This window comes from Poecile atricapillus, chromosome W, assembly GCF_030490865.1.
Source record: "Poecile atricapillus isolate bPoeAtr1 chromosome W, bPoeAtr1.hap1, whole genome shotgun sequence".
In the NCBI taxonomy this organism is placed as follows: domain Eukaryota; kingdom Metazoa; phylum Chordata; class Aves; order Passeriformes; family Paridae; genus Poecile; species Poecile atricapillus.
In genome coordinates, this window is record NC_081288.1 from 4,471,253 (window position 1) to 4,490,396 (window position 19,144).

The following is a 19,144-nucleotide window of genomic DNA, read 5'->3' on the forward strand; positions in this document are numbered from 1 at the left end:
TCCAAGCAGCAGCAAATTGGGTGCTGAAGGCTTTCAAAACCCAGAAAAAAATCTTCTTGCTTACAATCAGAAATGACCAACAAGCTCAAGTGATTTTCCTGCTGGATAATGACCTCAGCTGGAGTCCTGTAACACCTCCAGCTGTGATGGTAGAGGATGGATGGCTCCTCAGGTTTTAGGAAAAGAAAAAAGTCAGGACTGTGCTCTCTGCCTTGAAAACCCAAATGCACCATAAGGGCAGGATGAAATGAATCATTCTCTGATATTCAAGCATCTTCCAAACAGCGGAACAGGTATCAGGAGAAAACAAACAGAACCGAGTACAGTGCTGTGTACAGAAATGAACTAATATCAAGCTTGACTGAAAAAGTTGATTAAATTAGTTTAATTTAAAAGCCCAAACAAACCCTGAAGGAGGTTCTTTGTTTATTGCTTTTTACCAACAGCACACTTTACAGAAGAAGCACCATGTGGGCATGAAATATTCATTCATTAAATCTTTCATAAAGCTCCACACTATTGGTTTCACTCAGGATATATTTATAACTTGTCAAAGTCCCCGAAAATCACTGCTTTCCTTTCTCCCCCCTCCAGACTGTTTATAAAAGGATTAGGCTTTCAGTTTTCATTGCAGTATCCCTGATCCTCAGCTCCGCTGTTGCTTGTACACAAGGTTCTGCTTCTTTAATCGTAACAGGATTCATCGTTCAGCCTTCCCTGCACCGCCCAGAAGGGACCCTCACGATGCTGCAAACCTTCATGGAGGAAGGCAGCAGCATCTGGACATGAAAGTCAGAACAGAGAGTCCACCCAGGCAAGGGAAAAGTAGGCAGAGAGTGGATTCATTTCAGTAGGGCCATGTCTGAGTCCCTGGCTTTCAAACCTCACCCACTGGAGAACCACTTCTTGAACCCTTCCTTGGCTGCCAGCCAACCTCCAGATTAAACCCATGCTCCGAGCAGGGTTAATAACACACTAGAGTAAACAGTGCTGCATTATCCTCGGTGTTAGCTGTAAAACTAAGTAATATTTTTTTTACAAGGTTTGCTGACTACATGGCTCAGTCCAGTACAGGAACGAGGACAGGCTATAGTTATAGATGAAAAGCATTTTCCACACAGAAATCTGCAAAAAAACAGGATTTGCATTAGGGAACAACTGCATCAGTGAAACTGTCACCCCTCTGAGGATTTGCACTGATATCTAATCTAGGTGTAGGCCAAATCTGATTTTTCCAAATTATCATTAGTAATACTCTGGCAGGGGGTAGAATGGGATGATCAATAAGATCATTTCCAACCCAAACCCTTCTTGGTTTCTATGATAAAAAAACCACCCAAATACAGATGCTGAACAAGCACTTGAGGTGCACTGCAGGGTCCTGAGCAATTTTGGTGTCCCCAGCCACTGCAAACATCCTGGCTCTACTGGACCACAGGCTGTCTGGCCAGGCCTGCTCCTCTTTCCCTTCCTCCATTTGTTTGTGAGCATAAATAAATATAAATACAGTATAAGCAGATGTCGTTGTCCCTGGAAACTAGGCTTGCTGGGCATGTTTCTGCTGAAACGGCTTCTTACTGGAAAATTAGGTTTTGATAAAAGTGTGTTTCTTTTCTTGCTTTTAATAAACAGAGCCTATTTCATGTGCAAGCTCTGGGCTTTCTTTTTTTCCACTGGAAAACTGAATCTTGCACAGTTTCAGTTTTTCAGATTCCTGATCCTCAGCAAGGGCTGGGCTCCCCAGGCACAAGTGCATCTCACAGGGCATCAAGGAGAAGCCAAAACCTCCTGAGACAAAGTCTAGCCCAGGAAAAAGGGCAAGGAGGGACCAGCACCCACTCCTGGGCTGCTGAGTCTGCTGCAACTCAAGGCAGTTTTTAGGGTGCTTAAACCCAAAGACAGCCATCCTGATGTTTTTGAGTGGAAAAATGTTACTTGTTTTTCCCCAAAGGAAAATACTAGTGACTACAAAGCGGAGGCTTTCAATTTATGGTTTCATGAGAGGGAAAAAGGAACTTTTCTAAGCCAATTCCACCAGGTGCTCGAGAGAAGCACAAAGAGTGACCCCAGCTGATGAGACTTGGCCTCAGGGAAAACTTCTCCCTTGCAAGAGAGCTGAGAGTGCCCCCAGGCCACGTACCTGAGCCACAGGGCCCCTGCAGATCCAAATGTGTACGTTCCTAAAGACCTCCTCTACTGCACTCCCAAAAAACTTCAAACAAAAAGACCTGTCTTTAACCAAACATTGTTTTTTCCCCTCGATTTTCTCCATCACTCACAGTGGTCCCAGCCAGAGCCACGGCAGTGCACACCTCGCATTTCCCACTCAGGAAGTGGTTTTTTGTCTGAGTTTCGCAACTGAAACATCAGGATAAATCATTTACTCCCCAGTCCAACTAATAAACCTGCCAGCATCTCATCCCTGCAAGGCTCTCTGCAGTTATGCCTCTGGACCTGAAAAATTATATTAAAAGGACAATCAAGACAGAAAATGTTGACCTCAAGCCCAGCAGACCTGAAGATGATCAAAACCCTCTGCATTTGATGAAGTCTACAACTCGAACTTCTCGCAAAACCTGACCCCCTGGCCAGGCTGTGCCACATTTACACAGTGGCTCAGCAATTAATTACATTCCCAAAGGACACGTGAGGGCCTGTTAGGCTCAGTTTACCCCAAAAGGGCCTCACTTGGCAATATTAAGTCTTTTGAAAGTAACTAAAGCCAGTGGCACATGCAAAAGATTTGCAGTTTGACACAATAGTGAAAAGACCATTTTCCCTATCAAGACAATATTATCCTGATGCCACACAAGCCACGGGCAGACTCTTGAATTTCCACATCCCAGGCTGAGGGACCTGAGTCACACCAAGGAAGAGAAGGAGAATCTACTGAGGGTGGTGTAATGAAAATATGTTTTTCTCAGCAAGTCTGCAAGAGGCTACAAGGAGCTGGGGGGAAATGCCAAGCCATGACATGGTCCAGTGAATTCCAGCTCCTGGAAACTCCCAAGATACACCAGAGTCAACTGACTTGACTCCTACTACACCAAATTTCAGCCAAAGCCAGGATTTTTACCTCCTCTCTTCCCCTTTGCCGTCATCAGGAGAGCTAAGGAAAAAAAAAAGCTACTTTTTTATATGCTCGTTAAGTATAATCTGCTAAATGTTCTATGCCAATGCATAAAGCTGCCTACTATGCTAATAGAATATTTAATTGACATTTATTTGCTGACTAGTTATTTATGCTAACGTCATCCCTGCATAATTAATAGTCTGCTAAAGTCAACTTGAAAAGCACATATAAAACACTGTACTAAGAGTCATTTGCAGCATTTAAAATAAAGAAATCCTGCCATCTATTTACATTAGGTTAGTCTAAACTCAGTTTTGATGGAATAATAGGATAAAGATCGGGCAGAGATTTTAAAGAACAGCCCTGTATACTGCTTTAGAAACATCCACAGGCTTTGACAGTGCAACCTGCCAAAGAAGATTTCCGAGTTTCATTTTACTTGGCTCGAGGGTCCAGTTCTTAGCTGATGTAAAACAGCATAAGCTCAGTGAATGCCTACTTATTTTCTCCAGCCTCAAGGTCTTAGGAAGTAATATTTCAGGCAGAAGAGCTAAACCAGGGCCAGATCTGCTCTCCATCCCAGTAAAAAAGCAAAAGGAGAAGCCCACCCTGCCCATCTGATCCCTCTACTTGTGCTGTAATCACAGACCTGCAGGCAGTTTAATTTTTACTTCCCCTGGGATGAGATTACCAGGGGGAAGATGCCTTCATTTAAAAAGAAACAACAAAACCAACACTATCCATGACTGTATTTTCCGGAAGGGAATCTCTGAACTCCCTCATCCATTGTCAGAAACATTATCTCTGATCTCTGTGTCCCTCTTTTAAGAGCCCGTGGACAAGCTTTGCATTCAGCCAGGGAGCTTCAATAATGACACTGAAAGCCAAGGGTATGAGCCACATCACCCCCACCCTGAGCTGTTACCCAAAAAAAAATCCTTCTGTGTGCCTTGGAGTGACATCAAATCCACACCTGCAACACAGCAGACCATCTTCTGGCCATCCAGAATCATCATGCTGTAAAATTCTGACTAGGCCAACCAGATCCATTTCTCCCCTCCTTTACACTATTAACCTCAAAGAGCAGGTTTTTGCTCTGTGATAGATTCACAGGATAATATATAAAACCAGCCAAACAAAACCAGCAGTAAGTTGTCGTTTGAAGGCAACCCAATATGTTGTGGCACAAGTTTTATCTCCCTTTTCAACCATATCCTTGCCAGAATCTGACCCAGCACATGGGATCACAGTGAAATTTCCTCCTTTGGCCTACATCTGGGGTAGGAGTTAATCTCACCTGAGAGCCACATGAAAACCTAAACAGTGACCAAATGATGGTGTTTCCCTTCATAGAATGCCTGGGCAGGCAAAATGCTTTAGGTCTATCCCTCTTAATGGTATATTTGATGATTAAACTTTATCAAGCTCAGCATCATAGAAGAGAAGGTTATTTCAACCCAGGATCCGACTTCTGAACTTTAATCCTTCTTGTATTGATGCAACAAGGAAGTAAAAGCTGCTTTCCTACACAAAATCACAGCGTGATTGATCTTGGTCACCAAGCCCTGGTACAGCCAGCATTCAGAGGTTTCCCCATCTGCACCAGTCCACCACAAAATCAAAATATAGACATGGTTCTCTCCTTGTTGTACTTCTTTCCATCTCCAGCCTCCTGGTCAGCATGGCAAGCAGACTCCAGCTCACAGAGAGAGCATATAGAAATGCTCTGTCTGAATTTCCATCTGTCAACAACATTAAAGCAGAGCCACTGCTGCAATTACAAGTGTACAAAACAATCCCGTCATCCGGCGTCTTTAGCTGATTCCAGGATGCATTACAACAGTGCCAGGAGAGACTGGGCTCTGCCGGCTCAGCTGTAAATCTGCAATCTGCACAAAAACCCCCGAGTGTCAATCACAGGACGTCCCTGCTCTTTCACGATGCATAATTTAGCTACTACACTTGTCAGGTTCTCCACGCCGCTCCTGCGCCCGATGGTGGATGTGTCCGTGAACTCAACTGTCATCAACAGAGGAAAACAGCACATGGAAATGAACAGGCTAAAGGACCCCTCATCTCCTTTCACTAGTCAGGAAAGTTTAGCTAGGCTTTAATTTTTAATGCTCAATGGGTGAAACAGCCCAAGGGATGAAGGATGGTGACAAAAACCGCTCTTTGAGGAGGAAGAGAGCATTTGGGTAAGACATAGGAGGGGATAAATGCTATCCCTGTTTCCATGCAGGCTGATATAATGGGGGAATTTTAACTATCTGATGGGAAACCTTACATCCCACCCTCATAGTGCAGGAAACAAAGCCTCCCACACAGCCCTGCCACTGCCAGTGAACTTTGAAGCAGGTTGTCCTTCCTCATATGAATTACAATTGCTGAAGGGCCTTGTCAGGAAGGATGAAAATTTCACACTCAGCTACATCAGGCAGTAGTTACCCACTGCTTACACCACAGTTAATATGCAATAAAGAAGAAATCTCTGTCCCAGGACGTGACATTAGAGCTGATCAGTGCCAAAGCTACAGACCATAAGGACAGCTTCACACTTGCCTCAGCTAGTTCATGAATAAACATTCAATTCATTCAAATGAGTTCTATATTAACTAATTTAAATAATTTTCATTTTGCTTTGAATGGTAAACAGATCTATTCTGCCAGGATAGTTGAGTTTGCAATTCAAATTACACACCGATTTGTAATGAGAAAAATATAATTAATGGCAAAGCTTGAAGTAACTACAATTTTACTCCTTTGATTTCCTGTGGAGGAGGGGGTTGGAGCACGAAGCTCACAGGCACACGTGCACTCACATCATCCTGCCATAAACCAAGACATTTTATTGCCACCTCAGGTATTCCTGATCTGGTGATTGCACCATCACGTCACAGGAGGACAGAACATGACTTGACATTTTACTCACAGGCCACAGGCACCATGATGCAACTAACATCACCCCATAAATAACAGTGCAGCAGTCTGTAAATTAATCAACTTCCTTCGATTTGGATCATAAACTACAATTATTTGGCAGCCGCCTCTTAAAAGCTCTGTGTGTGCTGGACTTTAAATCAAATTCTATTGATCTGCTGAACTGAACCAGCCCATTTTGTTGCATCTCTCTCCCATCTAATGAAATTCTTTGTCCCATCACTCTACCATTCTTGTCTGGCATCACATTTACGAGTTGAGCACCGATCAGCCCAACCTGACACGTAAGCAGAAACAAAGCACTGTCCCAGTGCTGTCATTCTGGCTGTTAAACAAGTCCATTTTGGCAACTCTGCTTTTTAACCAAAGCCTTCAGCTCCTGATTAAAATCACAGCCTAATGACAGACAACCAGCCCCAGCCACGCTGTCTGCACGGTCCAGCCAACAGATGCACTCACTGTGATCAAGATGTGCAGAACTGATGCCTTCAGAACTGGGTCCATGCTATTTAAAGCTGGGTTTTGTCTCTCCCAAAGGTTTGACAACAAAATAAAAGTGCAATTCTAGAAAGGTTTGAAAAAATCTCCACAGAGTTCACAGAGAACATCAGTTTCTCTTTGCCTAATGCGTAGGTCCTATGATTCTGTAAGTCTTGAAGGCTCAGATCCTCTTGGGCATTTTAGATGCCTCATTTCAAAATATGAGCCAAGCTCTTAAATCCTTAAATCTCTTTTGAAATAACAAACCATGCATTTAATTTATTCTTTTTGAAAATTATACTGTGACATACAACAAAGTTTATTCACTGAAAATGGGAGTGGGAGGGGGAAAATAAACAAACAAAAAACCCCAAACTAACAGGGCAATTGCCCACATTCAGCACCTTGGTGTACAGTTACCTCACCCACCAGAGAAGAAGGGATGTAAGACACACTGCACACTTGCAGTCATTCAAGCAAGGCAATTCCCACAGAGTGGCCACGACACAAAGGGCAAATTCCAACAGATCCATGAAAAGCAGTTGCCTCAGGTTGTAAGGGAATTGTTATTTCCTATTATGACATTCAGTAAGTTCTCTTACCCCCCTGACCCTCACATTTGAGATTTAGTCTGTAGCACTGTACACCTTTCTGGTAACGCTGATTGTAATCCACAAAATAAAATGTCTTTTAAGAGGCCAATAAAATAAAATACCTCACCCCTCTCACATCAGCTTGATTTACTGGTGCTAAGGCAAGAGATTTCTCAGCCGTATTTCTCTTCAAGACTTTTTTTTTTTTTTTTAAGCCATCAATCTTGTGTTTATTCAAAACACACAGACCAGAACAAAAAGATAAGTTTAGCTCACAGTTGGGCATATGCAAGGCAGGAATGTCAGCTTTGATTCAAAGACTGTCTACAGCTCACTTCAGGGGGAAGTCAGGGAACACTTACTCCAGGAGGATTCCCACGTGGCACACAACTGGCACAGGCACTGTTTTCAACAGCCACACACAGCAGAAAGGGAAAGAGTAACTTCAGCAGCAGAACCCTTAAATCAGACTTTCCTTAAATGTATGCACAAGCTGGAGGCTGAATACTCATCTCCTCTTCCCTTGATCCAGAATAAATGGGATATATGGCAGGAATACTTAGGAGCAACACTGACAATATGCCTCTGCTTGGAGCAATGTAGCAGCAAGGATACACCACAGCTGCTCTGTTGATGCACATAGCCTACATATATATATATTTATATTCTTATACACTGGTGATCAAATTGTATTATTAAAAAACTGCTCCACATGAGCCACTCAGGAACCTACAACACTTCCATTCAGCTGTTGTGCACCTAAGAGCTGCCAATCAGGACATGCCCTAACAACAAATGACCAAATTCTGCCGTCTTTAATCATGCAGATCTACTATTGGAATTTAAAGCTGCCTGAGTCTGGCAGTGGAAGGTCTTAAACTTTCAGGACAAACCACTTCTGAGTGTGAAGTCAGCTTCTGATTTTGATTACACCCAAACTGATCTTGCTTATTTAGTTTTTTTGCTCTTCTACAAAAACAGAACAGCTTTCTCCCCAAAGTGAAAATCACAGCATTGCAGTTCAGCAGTAAGAAGACATCTCCCTATGGAAGTGCCTTCTGTTGTTACCAACTAGGGCAAAAACACCTTTGCTGGAGGCTGATTGGCAAACAGAATCCTGTGGGGACCCAACCCTGCCCACATCACCCAACACCAGCTGAGGACCTGGAGTACCCATCCCAGACCAACCAGAAATCTGGAGATGAACCCACAGCCCAATACCAGAGCACAACCCTAACAAACCAGGCAGAACTCACCATCTGGAGGCATCAGGACCTTGTTGTTCTGCGTGCACCAGCCCACGGGGTGCAGGTCTGCTGTCATCACATCACACCAGAAGTCTGCCCTGCGGTCGTCCCCGTAGCCGCAGTAACGGAGCAGCAGGAGCTGCCCACAGGTGGTGATGATTGTAGCCACCCAATATGTGTCTGGGTTGCTCTTGTTGGCCACTTCTAATTTCATCCCTGGCTGGAAACTGCTTTGAAGGCTGATTTCAACCTTGCAAAATGAGAAAGGCATGATGTTACTTTTGCTGCTTGGCAGGGAGACCCGCTTCCCTCCCCTGGAAATGCTGCCCTTAAAGAGAAGCCCTGGGATAGGACATGATCTGATTGTGCTTTTAATCCAACCACCTCCCTGTCCATCAATATGAGCAGTTCCATTCCTACTTCACTGGCTCATATCCCATCACACAAGTCCCACAGGTTCCAAAGTGCAGGAGTGGTACCTTCAGGTGTACTACATCCAAGGGAGGACTGGCACTCATCTTCAATCCCTAAATGCCACTAATGCCTCCAATACCGTCAGCATAACTGAAATAAAGTTTCCTTTCCCACTGCACAGCACCATCAGGCAAATCACAGGACACAGCAAGGCACAAAGGTATGAAGCACCTCTAGGACTTAAGCCCAACTACAATAATTAGTCACATAACACTAAAGCACCTCTAGAGACTTGACAAGCATCAAGGGCTGAATGCAGTACCAGGGAGAACAAGGAGAGAATTTCCACTGCACCCATCCTCAGCAGCTCAAGCCTCAACCAATTCCCCCTCCCAGCACCCTGGAAAACAAGGTGTGACCAGTCACTGAAATAAGTAAATTGTCTGGGTCACTGTTCTGCCATCTGATAGAGACGTCACTTCCATTTATCTCAGCAGTGACAGGTCACCTGTAACTTGCCTTAGGACACTGGAGATGCTCGTGCATCTCTTTTGGGACACTGCTGATGAACACCAGGGCCTGTTGTAGCACTACCTGAGTTTCAAGGACCAGTGGGATGCCTGTAGCTGTTGCTGATAAAGAAGAGGTGGATGCCAGTGCACTGGTCAGGTGCCAGCCTTGTCTTCACAAAACCATCCAAAACATAACCTGTCACTCCTTAGGAAATGTTTAGGGACAGGTTGTTACAGGTTTCTTGGAACCTTATCAGCTACTGAATCTAGAGGGATTATAAATCTAGGTAAACCTGTCTCTGATTGACTTCCAACTGAAATAGCAGTTTAAAATAACTCTTTTACTTACAAAGATAAATACAACATGGTCTACTTGGTCAACTGAGGATTTCACAGACATGGGGATGCCAGTCTGCTGAGAAAACACTCCTCTGGCCCATCAGTAATCCCTCACTCATCCAACTCCAGTTTCTGCCCCCAGGGATGCCCACCCAAACCCATTTCTCATTTGCACTCCATGTGCCTTTCCTTGTGTGGGCACCTCCAGCAGAACCAATGCCCAGAGTCACAGAACAATTGAGAGGGGCCTTTGGAGATGGCCTAACGCTGAAGGTGGTCTGTGACACTGCTTTACTCAGCACTAAGACAGGATCTCAGCAATGCTCAGAGTCCTCATAAATAACCCAGGGTAACAGGCTGGCCCATGTCCCAGTACAAACTGGATCTCCTGGCCTCCTCCCAGTACAGACTGGCAGCTGCAGCTCAAAGCACCTGAGCCTGATGCCTGCAGAGAGTGATCCATTTGTTGGTTTTCTCCATGTGCTCACCATAGCACCAACAAGGCACTCCAGAAGCCAAGAGACTTGTGACTGGAAATCACATCAAGAGTAGAATCAGACAGATAATACAATTTTCTCTGACAGCTTTCAGGTTTTTGGCCAGATTTTGAGGATCAAGTTTCAGACTGTGAAGCAGTCACCAAGGACTGTTCCCAGCACCAATCTGTCCCACACTGACATTCCCAGGATTAAGGTGCTGTGAGACACTGCAGTCAACAGAATCAGCAGGATGAGCTAGGCATCTCCACACAACTGAAGACATCCTTAAGGGCTTCATGAAGCATAAAACTTTCTACTTAGAGCCTGGAGAAGAAATCTGGGACAAGATGCTCTCTCCAAACAGCTGCTGGATCAAGAATAAACTCCACAATAAGCATTCCCCTGCTAATCCCCAGTGTAGAGAATTATGGTACTTCACCCTGCAATACTCTGGGTTAACTGTTGTTAAAATGAAAGCAAAATAGGGAATGGAGGACTGTACTGGCTTTTCAGATCTAGGTAAAAGAGAGGTTTTTCATCCTTTAGCCCTACAAAACAAGCCACAAAATTACCTGGAGACAAAGGTGGTTTGACCAGGTGATCTCCAGAGGTGCCTTCAGATGCTGCTTGTGCTAACACAGAGCAGAGCACAGACTTGTCACTGCCACAGCAGTCTGCATGCTCCATGTTCACCCAGGAAAAGCACAGAGTCCCTGCTTCCCACACTTCTGAGACAGCATCTCCAGGCAGGAGGCTGAGAGGTGGTCTCCTATGAGCCACACTGAACTCTAGGGCTGAGTGACTCTGCCAGTCAGTAAATCAGGCATTAGAAGGAGCTTTGGGGAAATAAGACACTTGTGAGATTTATCTCTACAGGCTGGCATGGACAACAATGGATGTAGAGGGGAAAATAGGTGAAGAGAAAAAAAAATGAGTGCATTATAAGCAAAAGGAAAGACCAACACAAGCCCTGCAAAATGGAAAATTTGATGCAAAGGCAGAGGATAGGGGACTGGCACAGACACAGAACTCCAATCTGTGACTGCAAACACACCAATGACACCTAACACCGGCTGGAGGGCTACTCCCACTCAGGTTTTTGCACGTGTGGAGGGACAATTTCTCCCCAAAATGGTAAAACTCCACTACAGTCCTGCAGGGAGCCCCTGAAAACCAGAAGAAGGAACATGTACAACACCCACAAGGCGCAGAGGAAGCACGTACGTGTTTGAAGGAGGTGTGGGGAGCAGCACTGGCTCCTGTTTCCTCCAGGAACTCGTCCCAGTTGAAGTCTGTGTCCTCGATGCTGGAGCCCTCATCTGTTCAAAAGAAAAAAAAAATATTAAAAAAAAAAAATAAAAAGAGAGAAAAAGAAAAGCAGCCTAAAACACAGCCAAAGAAGGCAAAAGTTGTGTCAAAGAGTTCAGGGTGAGAATAGCAACCAGTATAAACATCAACAGAAGGGAAAACAGAAAGCTTGCTTTAAGGATCTGTGTTTTGACCAGCTCTTACTACGCTTTCAGCAGACTCTGGGGCTTTAGCAGCCAACACTGAGACCAGAAATGACTCTGCTTCCATGGCAGTGGGGGCACAAAACTGTCATACACTGCAACAGGCACTTGTGCTCTTTTATTTTGCATTTGATGACTCCCTGGCTGCGAGGGAGGTGGCTGCCTGCCCACTATCAAGGAGGTGCAATGTCCTTGTGCCCTCAATTAACAGCACTGTTAATTACAGCAGTGCCCCCGTAATAAATTAGAAGATGCTTCTGTTGGCTGAGCCATGTGCAGACCGAACACCCCAACCCTTGAGGTGGGTGAGACCCATTTTCACTCCTGCTACCTTTCCCCATTTTCACTCCTGCTACCTTTCCTCTCCTTCCTCAGCATCACTGCACCCATAAATGTAAGATAAAGCCCCCAGGCCTCCCTCTTCCCCCAAGGCTACAGCTGCTTTCCCCAAACCCCTGAGCACACCTCTCTAGACCCCTACTGCATTCTTACTCCCTGCTCCCCTTCAGATTTGGGGCTCTGTATCCTCTCTCCCCCATGCACACACTGCCCCACACAATCCCTCCCCACAGGAAGGACTGGACATGACCACTCTTTCTTTTCTCCCTTTATAACCTCACTGTGGCAGAGCCAAGGCCCCAAACCATCTCTGAAATGCACACAGCAATAATTAAAAATAAATCTTCTTTCAGTTACAGAAAATCAGCCAAATCTGATTGTTTTCATTTTGTTCCCAAGCAATTTCACAAGCCCAGTTTCACATCCCCAGAGCAAAAATATTTACAGTCTAGCAATGAGATCTTTGCAATAAGCATTTATCAGGCAAACTCTGCGAGACCCTTTACCTGCCCAAACATTCATCAGTGTGGTCATGATGTAATTAAAGTGACTCATGACAAACTGAATTAAGAACCCTCCCCAGACAGTTTTATGAAGAAAAAGGCAGGGTTAATTTATTGCAATTATTGCTACAGGTCTCCAGTTTCCAGGACCAGAGAAAATTATGTTGTGTAAGGGGAATCTCTCATTATTAAAAGGGGAAGACACAATTTTTATTTGCTGCCTGTGGCACCAGATCCACATAGGTGAGGGGGAAAAAAGGGGATCAGAAGAGGAGTTTTGAGACAGAGCTGGTGGAGGGTAAAGATCTGTCTGGGAGTTCAAAGCTGAGCTGTCAACACTGTTAAACACTTGCACGCTCCTGCATCAAGTCTGACTCCTTGCCCTAAACTCAAATCATCTCCTTAAATATTGAGATGCAAATCAACATTTACTCCAGTGATAAAGAGTCTACCGGATGACTCTTCAACTCAGTAAGAAATAACCCAATTCAATTATTACAATCCAAAAATAGACTAATTCATCGCAGAATGAAGAATGGGCTTTGTTTTGACTTTTGCAATCACTGCAAAAACCTTCAGGCACAGAAGCTGGCTCTAGTTGAGATATCTGACCCAGAATGAGGGGTTTGTTCAACCTTGACTGAATGATAAGCCACAACATAACCACAAGGTAGGAGCTTGGTGGAAAAATTCAGTATCATGCAGGCAGGCAATTTAGATGAACAGGGATATTTTTCAGCCTTCATGCCTGCAACCCTGCAGAGTTAATGCTATAGAGAAGAGTTGTGTGCAGAGATTTCTGAAACCAAGGATGTTAGTCCATCAGTAGATGGGCAGAGATGATTATCCATTCCAGGTTTAAAATAGCTTAAGCAACTTTTTACCCTGAACAGAACCAAGCCCCATCCAACCAAAAGTCAGAAACACCTGACATGAAAAGCTTTAAGTGCTTAATCCCTTCTGCCTCATTGCTCCCTGCTCCTGCATCCACCTGTGTCTGTGGGGTTGGGATGGGCTGCTCCAACAATCCCAAGGGCATTTCCACCTCAGGACATGGACAGGACTTTTGGAACAGGCTGCCCAGGGCACGGGTGGAGTCACCACCCCTGGGGGGATTTAAAAGTCACACAAATGTGACACATGGGGACATGGCTTAGTGTGTGGCCTTGTCAGTGTTGGGGGAATGGTTGGACTCAAAGCTCTTAGACATCTTCTCCAGCCTAAATAATTCTGTGGGGTTCTGTGACTTCCAGCTCAGCCCTGGGCTCTCTTCTCTCCTGGTCAGGTACTTCCATTTCAGAGCATGAGCCCTTTCCTTCAGCCCAGGATGCTCTCTGTGTACTCTCAGTTTTTATTCCTGTTTTTGCTCTAATTGCCTGTGTTAGTCAAGGCAAGATCTCCTTCAGCACCTGTCCCCTTTTCTCCAGCCCTCCTCGGCAGTCTTATGGGAAAGATTAATACCACAGAGCGTAGGAACTGAGTTTTTCCATCAGTTCAGTGCATCTCCAGCCCTTGCAAAGAGCAGTGTCTCCAAGAGGGTCAGAGTTTTCCCCAGAATCTGGAAAAAGCTTTTTAATAAATATAAACAGATGCTACTTATGGATGTATCAAGTCCTTCACAACCTTATTAACCCTGACCTACTCTACCACGGGCCAGCACAGAGACTCTCACTGGTAGGTTCTTTCACATGCTGCCCAGCAAAACTCACAACAGCACCTGTTTAACAAAATACCACCCAGATCTCTCCTTTCTAAACCCAAATTAGGAGGCTTCAAGGCCCGGAGGTGAGGCAGAGTGAGAGCTGCAGCCTTCCCTCCCTGTCAGCTCATTCCTCTCTGACACATCACCAGCCCGGCTCCTCGACCATGTTTTATCTGCAGACTTTATCAGGAAATTACTTTTACAAGGTCTGTAAAAATAATGTCAGAGTACACATTTATCACAGCATCAGTGGTTTATTTTGCTTCATTTCACCACAATGAATTCTGAAGGGACTGTATGTTTTCAAAATGTTTTTTTAATGGACTTTGTTCCCTGCTGGAATTCTGGCAGGGGGGCATTCAGAAGAGACACGGGGATGAGACCAGCCCAAAGGTCCCAACACCACCCACACATTCAACAGGGCTGCACAGAAATCTCCTCAGCCATCAGAAAAACCCAACTGCTGAGGAGCACAGGACACCCTGAAAGGTGATAAATCTGGCATTAACCCTCTTTTACATACCAGCTCTCTTTCCAATTATTGGTACTTAGGTCCAGAGCTTTTCCTTAATGAAAGAGTCAAGGCTGGCTGGTTTACAATACGGTGATGTATAAACAAGCCCAGGATGGCAAATAAAATCAACAAGTCATTATCTGCAAGCCTCTCAATGGCTTTAAAGTGCTCATGCATTGACACTATAAAAATGCAACTGTTCCAGCTGTTAACAGCCCCCTGGGATGTTCAGCTATGAAAATGAAAAGGGATAAAAGACCCAAACCCTGTGGCTCCAGAAAGACAGGTTTTTTTTTTTCCAGGATTCACTGTAGGAGAACGTGTTTAAGGCAAATTGTTTAGACATCTTATTTATAGCACCTAGATACACATACATGACTTTTTGAATGAATAGAGCACTGAAATGCTCCTACAACAGGAGTGGAGAAAGGGAGACACACAGATACCTTATCAACCACAAACCTCTGACACAGCCTTGGGAGAGCCATCAAAATCCTTATCCCCACTGAAATTTAGGCATTGCAGGCCAGTTCTTACTCCCCAAAAAATGTCTATGGTTGGCCAACTGAACCTCATTTTAGAGGCTCCTATCTCTCTCCCACAGATAAAAATAGATCCAGTGGTGACTAGATCAGCCCAGACATGTCCACTCTGGAAAGGCAAGGATCTGGTGTCCAAGGAAACAGGAAAATTACTGAGCTGCTACAAGAAGTAAGGAAACTGAAGGCTGAGTGGCCAAATTTCTGACATGCTGAGGGAGAAGCAGGGAAAAGCTTAGCTCAGAAAGAAAGTAGGTTAGGTCTAGCCATAATGTACTTTTTCATCATATGACACAGCCTCCTCTTGCTAGGGCTGGATATGGGAAATTAAAGCACCTGATTCCATCAAAAAATCACCACACAGTAGCATCTACTTTTCTGCATCTACCATAGAACATCCAAATTTAGCACAGCAAATTCTCACACCTTCAGGAGCCCATCCCAGAGCATTACAAAGCATCCAGTCAAGAGCACAAGGACAACATGTGACCAACTCTCCTCTCCTCAGTGTTTGCGAAGCCCCCTCACCTGAAGGAGTCCAAAAACATAGGAAATGAGAATGAAGGAAATGAGGGGGAAGGTCAAAACAAAGGAGAAACGCTCTAAATTTCATCTCTCTTAACCACAAAACTTCAACAGAATAAAAAATGGTGGAGAAGCTGGGAGAACTCATTATGATGCCTTGGGAAAGGTTTTCTATGGCTTTTTGTTTAAATTTTGAATAGCTGATACATACTGCAGATGAGGTCCAGAAGAAGAAAAGCTCTTATTTCCCATCAATCACAGGACACAGTCTGATCCCTAAGACCCAAAAAAGGGCTTGGAGCTGTACAACCATTCCCAATGCCTCCCTGGCTCCCAGCTCTACCTGTGAGGAGCTGCAGCAGTGACAAGGACTCGTGGGGGTGAAGGGGAGCTCACCTGAATCAAACTGCTCTCCGTCACCGTTGGCCGGGCTGGGATCCTTCTCGGGGGAGAGGGGCTGGGTCTCTCTCATGCTGGCAATGAAGGATGCCCTCGTCTCCATGGCTCAAGGAACAGGCTTTGCCTTCCTAATTCATCCTGCAGCAACGAGGACAAGCTAAAAGGAGAATTAAAAAAAAACAGTGAGTGATTTGTTCTACCTGAACCAACCCATTCTCTTTCCTGATGGTTTTCATGTCACCCTATATTGGTACAGTTGGGGTGAAAGATCTTAGACATCTTTTCCAACCTAAACATTCCTGGTGGTGACCCTTCCATCCTGCTCTTGTCTCCAACCTCAAGCTGGGGTTGGATGAAAATCACAACAAAGGACCTTAGTGGCAATAATATCCTGAGAGCAACAGCAAAAATAATAACAGAGCAAATAATAAGGTAATAAACAGCATCCAGAGGCTTCACATCTCAAAGTTCTCTCCAGCTCCCAATGCCACCAACAGAGAGAGAAGATTCAGCCCACAAGGCAGCACAACCCATGCTAAAAAACCATCTCTACCATCTCCCAGCCATTTCAGGCCTTGATTTCCAGCTTTCTGATGGCTAACACGGTGTGAGATGTATCTCACTCCATAAAGATTCAAACTTCCAAAGTGGGAGACCTGTGGTAATCAAACAGAGGAAACACTAAAGCAAACAGTCATGAGACAGATACTGGAGTAATTCTAGAAAATAAAACTGAACATGCGAAATGCAGATATCTTCATAAAATAGTGCTGGCTGCAACTGTTTATTGAATGAGGACTGACCTAAAGTAACTATACTGGTTTTAACATTCAACAGGGCAGCAAATACTAACCAATTTTAAATTGAGTTGTGTTAGCAGAGGAGTTTCTTCTAGAAGGAGTGACCATAGTAAATTCAAAGTGGAATAAAAACACACAGAGATGAAAAACAGTATAAGGAAGGGCACCCAGGCTGACCAGATCTTACATCAGACACCAGACTAAATGAGAACTGCATTTCCAGCCACACCAAGCCACCAGACAAGCAATACCCCGAGATACACCTTTAGGAGTAGATTAAAAAGAACCCCAAAGTGAGATTTTCAGTAAAACTCCGAGATGCCGAGGAATTACAATGTGTGAAAGGACGACTGAAAAAGAGAAACCAAGAGCTGGGGTTATGGGCACAGAGGGAAGCAGCTATTCACAAAAGATATGATAAAGCAAAGACAGGCAGTAGGGAAGGTGTGTGTCCAGAATATCTGATGGAGAGGACTGGTCCTGCTTATTAGAGGAGCCTCCAAATCCTGCATGACAGACAGGACTGTGCTGGCAGCACCACTGCCAAATGCTCTGCAAAATGTGTGACTAAAAGTAGGAAAGAAGTTTACTGCCAGAGGCCAAGCAAAGCAGGATGTAATAAGATTGTAAAAATATATGGGATTTTTTCAACTTTTACTACTCTGGAGGCATATTCTAGAAGACTAGATATGATGGTTATAAAACAGAAAGGAGGAGAGTGTTCTGCCGTGGGTTTCTCACTCCCAGTTTTTAAGGCCGCTCCCATGGCAATTTAAAAGAAGAAACGGACGTGTGTGAGCAGCTATATTAGAACTGAAAAAGATGAGGAGCATGTCAAGTGTCTGATATCCATTAGCTAGACCATGGTAGGACTGTCTGCTGGAGCAATCACAGCTGCAAACCTGCAAAAAAACATGGGTGTTTCACAAAAAAATCACTGGTGGAAGCAAATTACAAATGCAGGTGATTCAACCCCCACTTAAAGCTCTTCAGGCAAAGTTAGAAATTTTAGCTCCCCACCCCAAAGGAATCTGCTAATGAAAGAAAAAAAGAAGTATTTTTAAAAATGAAGATCATAAACCAGCTCAGAGCAATATGATCACTGGTCTCTTCATAAAGTGCTCAGTAGAATTTAAGTACTCCACAGATATGACCCTTCTCCCACTGCCACTACAGCACTTCATCTTTATTCTTTGTTGACATGGAACTCGCTAATGAATTAAGTGTATTATAGACTCCGAGTATTCTGAGTGCAGCTAACCTCAGAACATACACATCACTCATCCCCAGTGTATATTAAGTTTCAATTAACCATGAAACTAGAAGCAATCAGTTTACTGAAAGTCAAAAAAACCCACTTCTCCTTTGGTAGACAACACTTCCATAAATATCATTAATAATAAATTAGCTAAGTATCAGGACTTTACATCAGGCTTGTTAAATGTGAGAGGAGGGGAGATGCCAGCTGAAGCTAAACATTGGGTGGATGTGGTTGTTTTAATTTTTGCCAGGGACCAGACAAGGATGGAAGATAACCTGGGTCTACCATAAAAAATTTAAAGAATAGAGAGAAACAGAGAGATCAATTTAAACACAACAAATCCATCATCTTAAACAGAGCGCAGGGGTAACAATATAGATACTAAGAAGAAACATAATCTGCTTGGTATTGTAGTTAAATCTTGTGATGCCTCTATGATGCTGATAAAATAAAGTTATGAGCTGATAAAAAGCTGAAGGTGCCCAGACAACAAGAGTATCTGCTCTTTTGCTTTTTTTTTTTAACACAGCCAAGCCTCAAATCTGCCACGAGTGGGACTCAAACCTTGGATCATGGAATTTCCGATCAGCAACAGAAAATGGATGGACAAAATCAGCAGGAACCTGCCCAAGGTGTCTGTAACACAACTGGGACCTATCTGGGACTGGGTTTGAGCTCACTTCAATTAAAAGGGGGAAATACAGAATCTCTCAGGCATATTCAGCAACATCAACCGTTTTGGGTTTTTAAACTCTATTTTAATGTGTTTTTTGCTTAAGCTATGGACAACTTGCTGGTTTTGAAATATCATGTCGAGAGCATCCACATCCCAAGGAAATTTGATCTATTAGAAGACATTACCTGGATTATTTTGGGAATTACAAGTTTACCAGTTATGGTAGGAGAGCACTTCAGTATTTTCCCAACACCATGTGACAAGAAGACCAAACTCTTATGCAAACACCAGCTTCAAA

The 19,144-nt window shown here is 44.1% G+C and overlaps 1 protein-coding gene across 1 annotated transcript in view; it reads right to left on the bottom strand.

The window, feature by feature from the left end:
• Nucleotides 1-16,212, bottom strand: part of LOC131591564 (scm-like with four MBT domains protein 2) — an 85,928-nt gene extending 69,716 nt beyond the window's left edge. Inside the window, exons 1-3 of the mRNA XM_058862378.1 lie at nt 16,107-16,212; nt 11,302-11,396; nt 8,343-8,583 (exon numbers count right to left, since the gene is read on the bottom strand). Coding sequence (XP_058718361.1) covers nt 8,343-8,583; nt 11,302-11,396; nt 16,107-16,212 — 442 coding nt within the window. The remainder of the gene's footprint in view (nt 1-8,342; nt 8,584-11,301; nt 11,397-16,106) is intronic.
• Nucleotides 16,213-19,144: the final 2,932 nt, after the last annotated feature.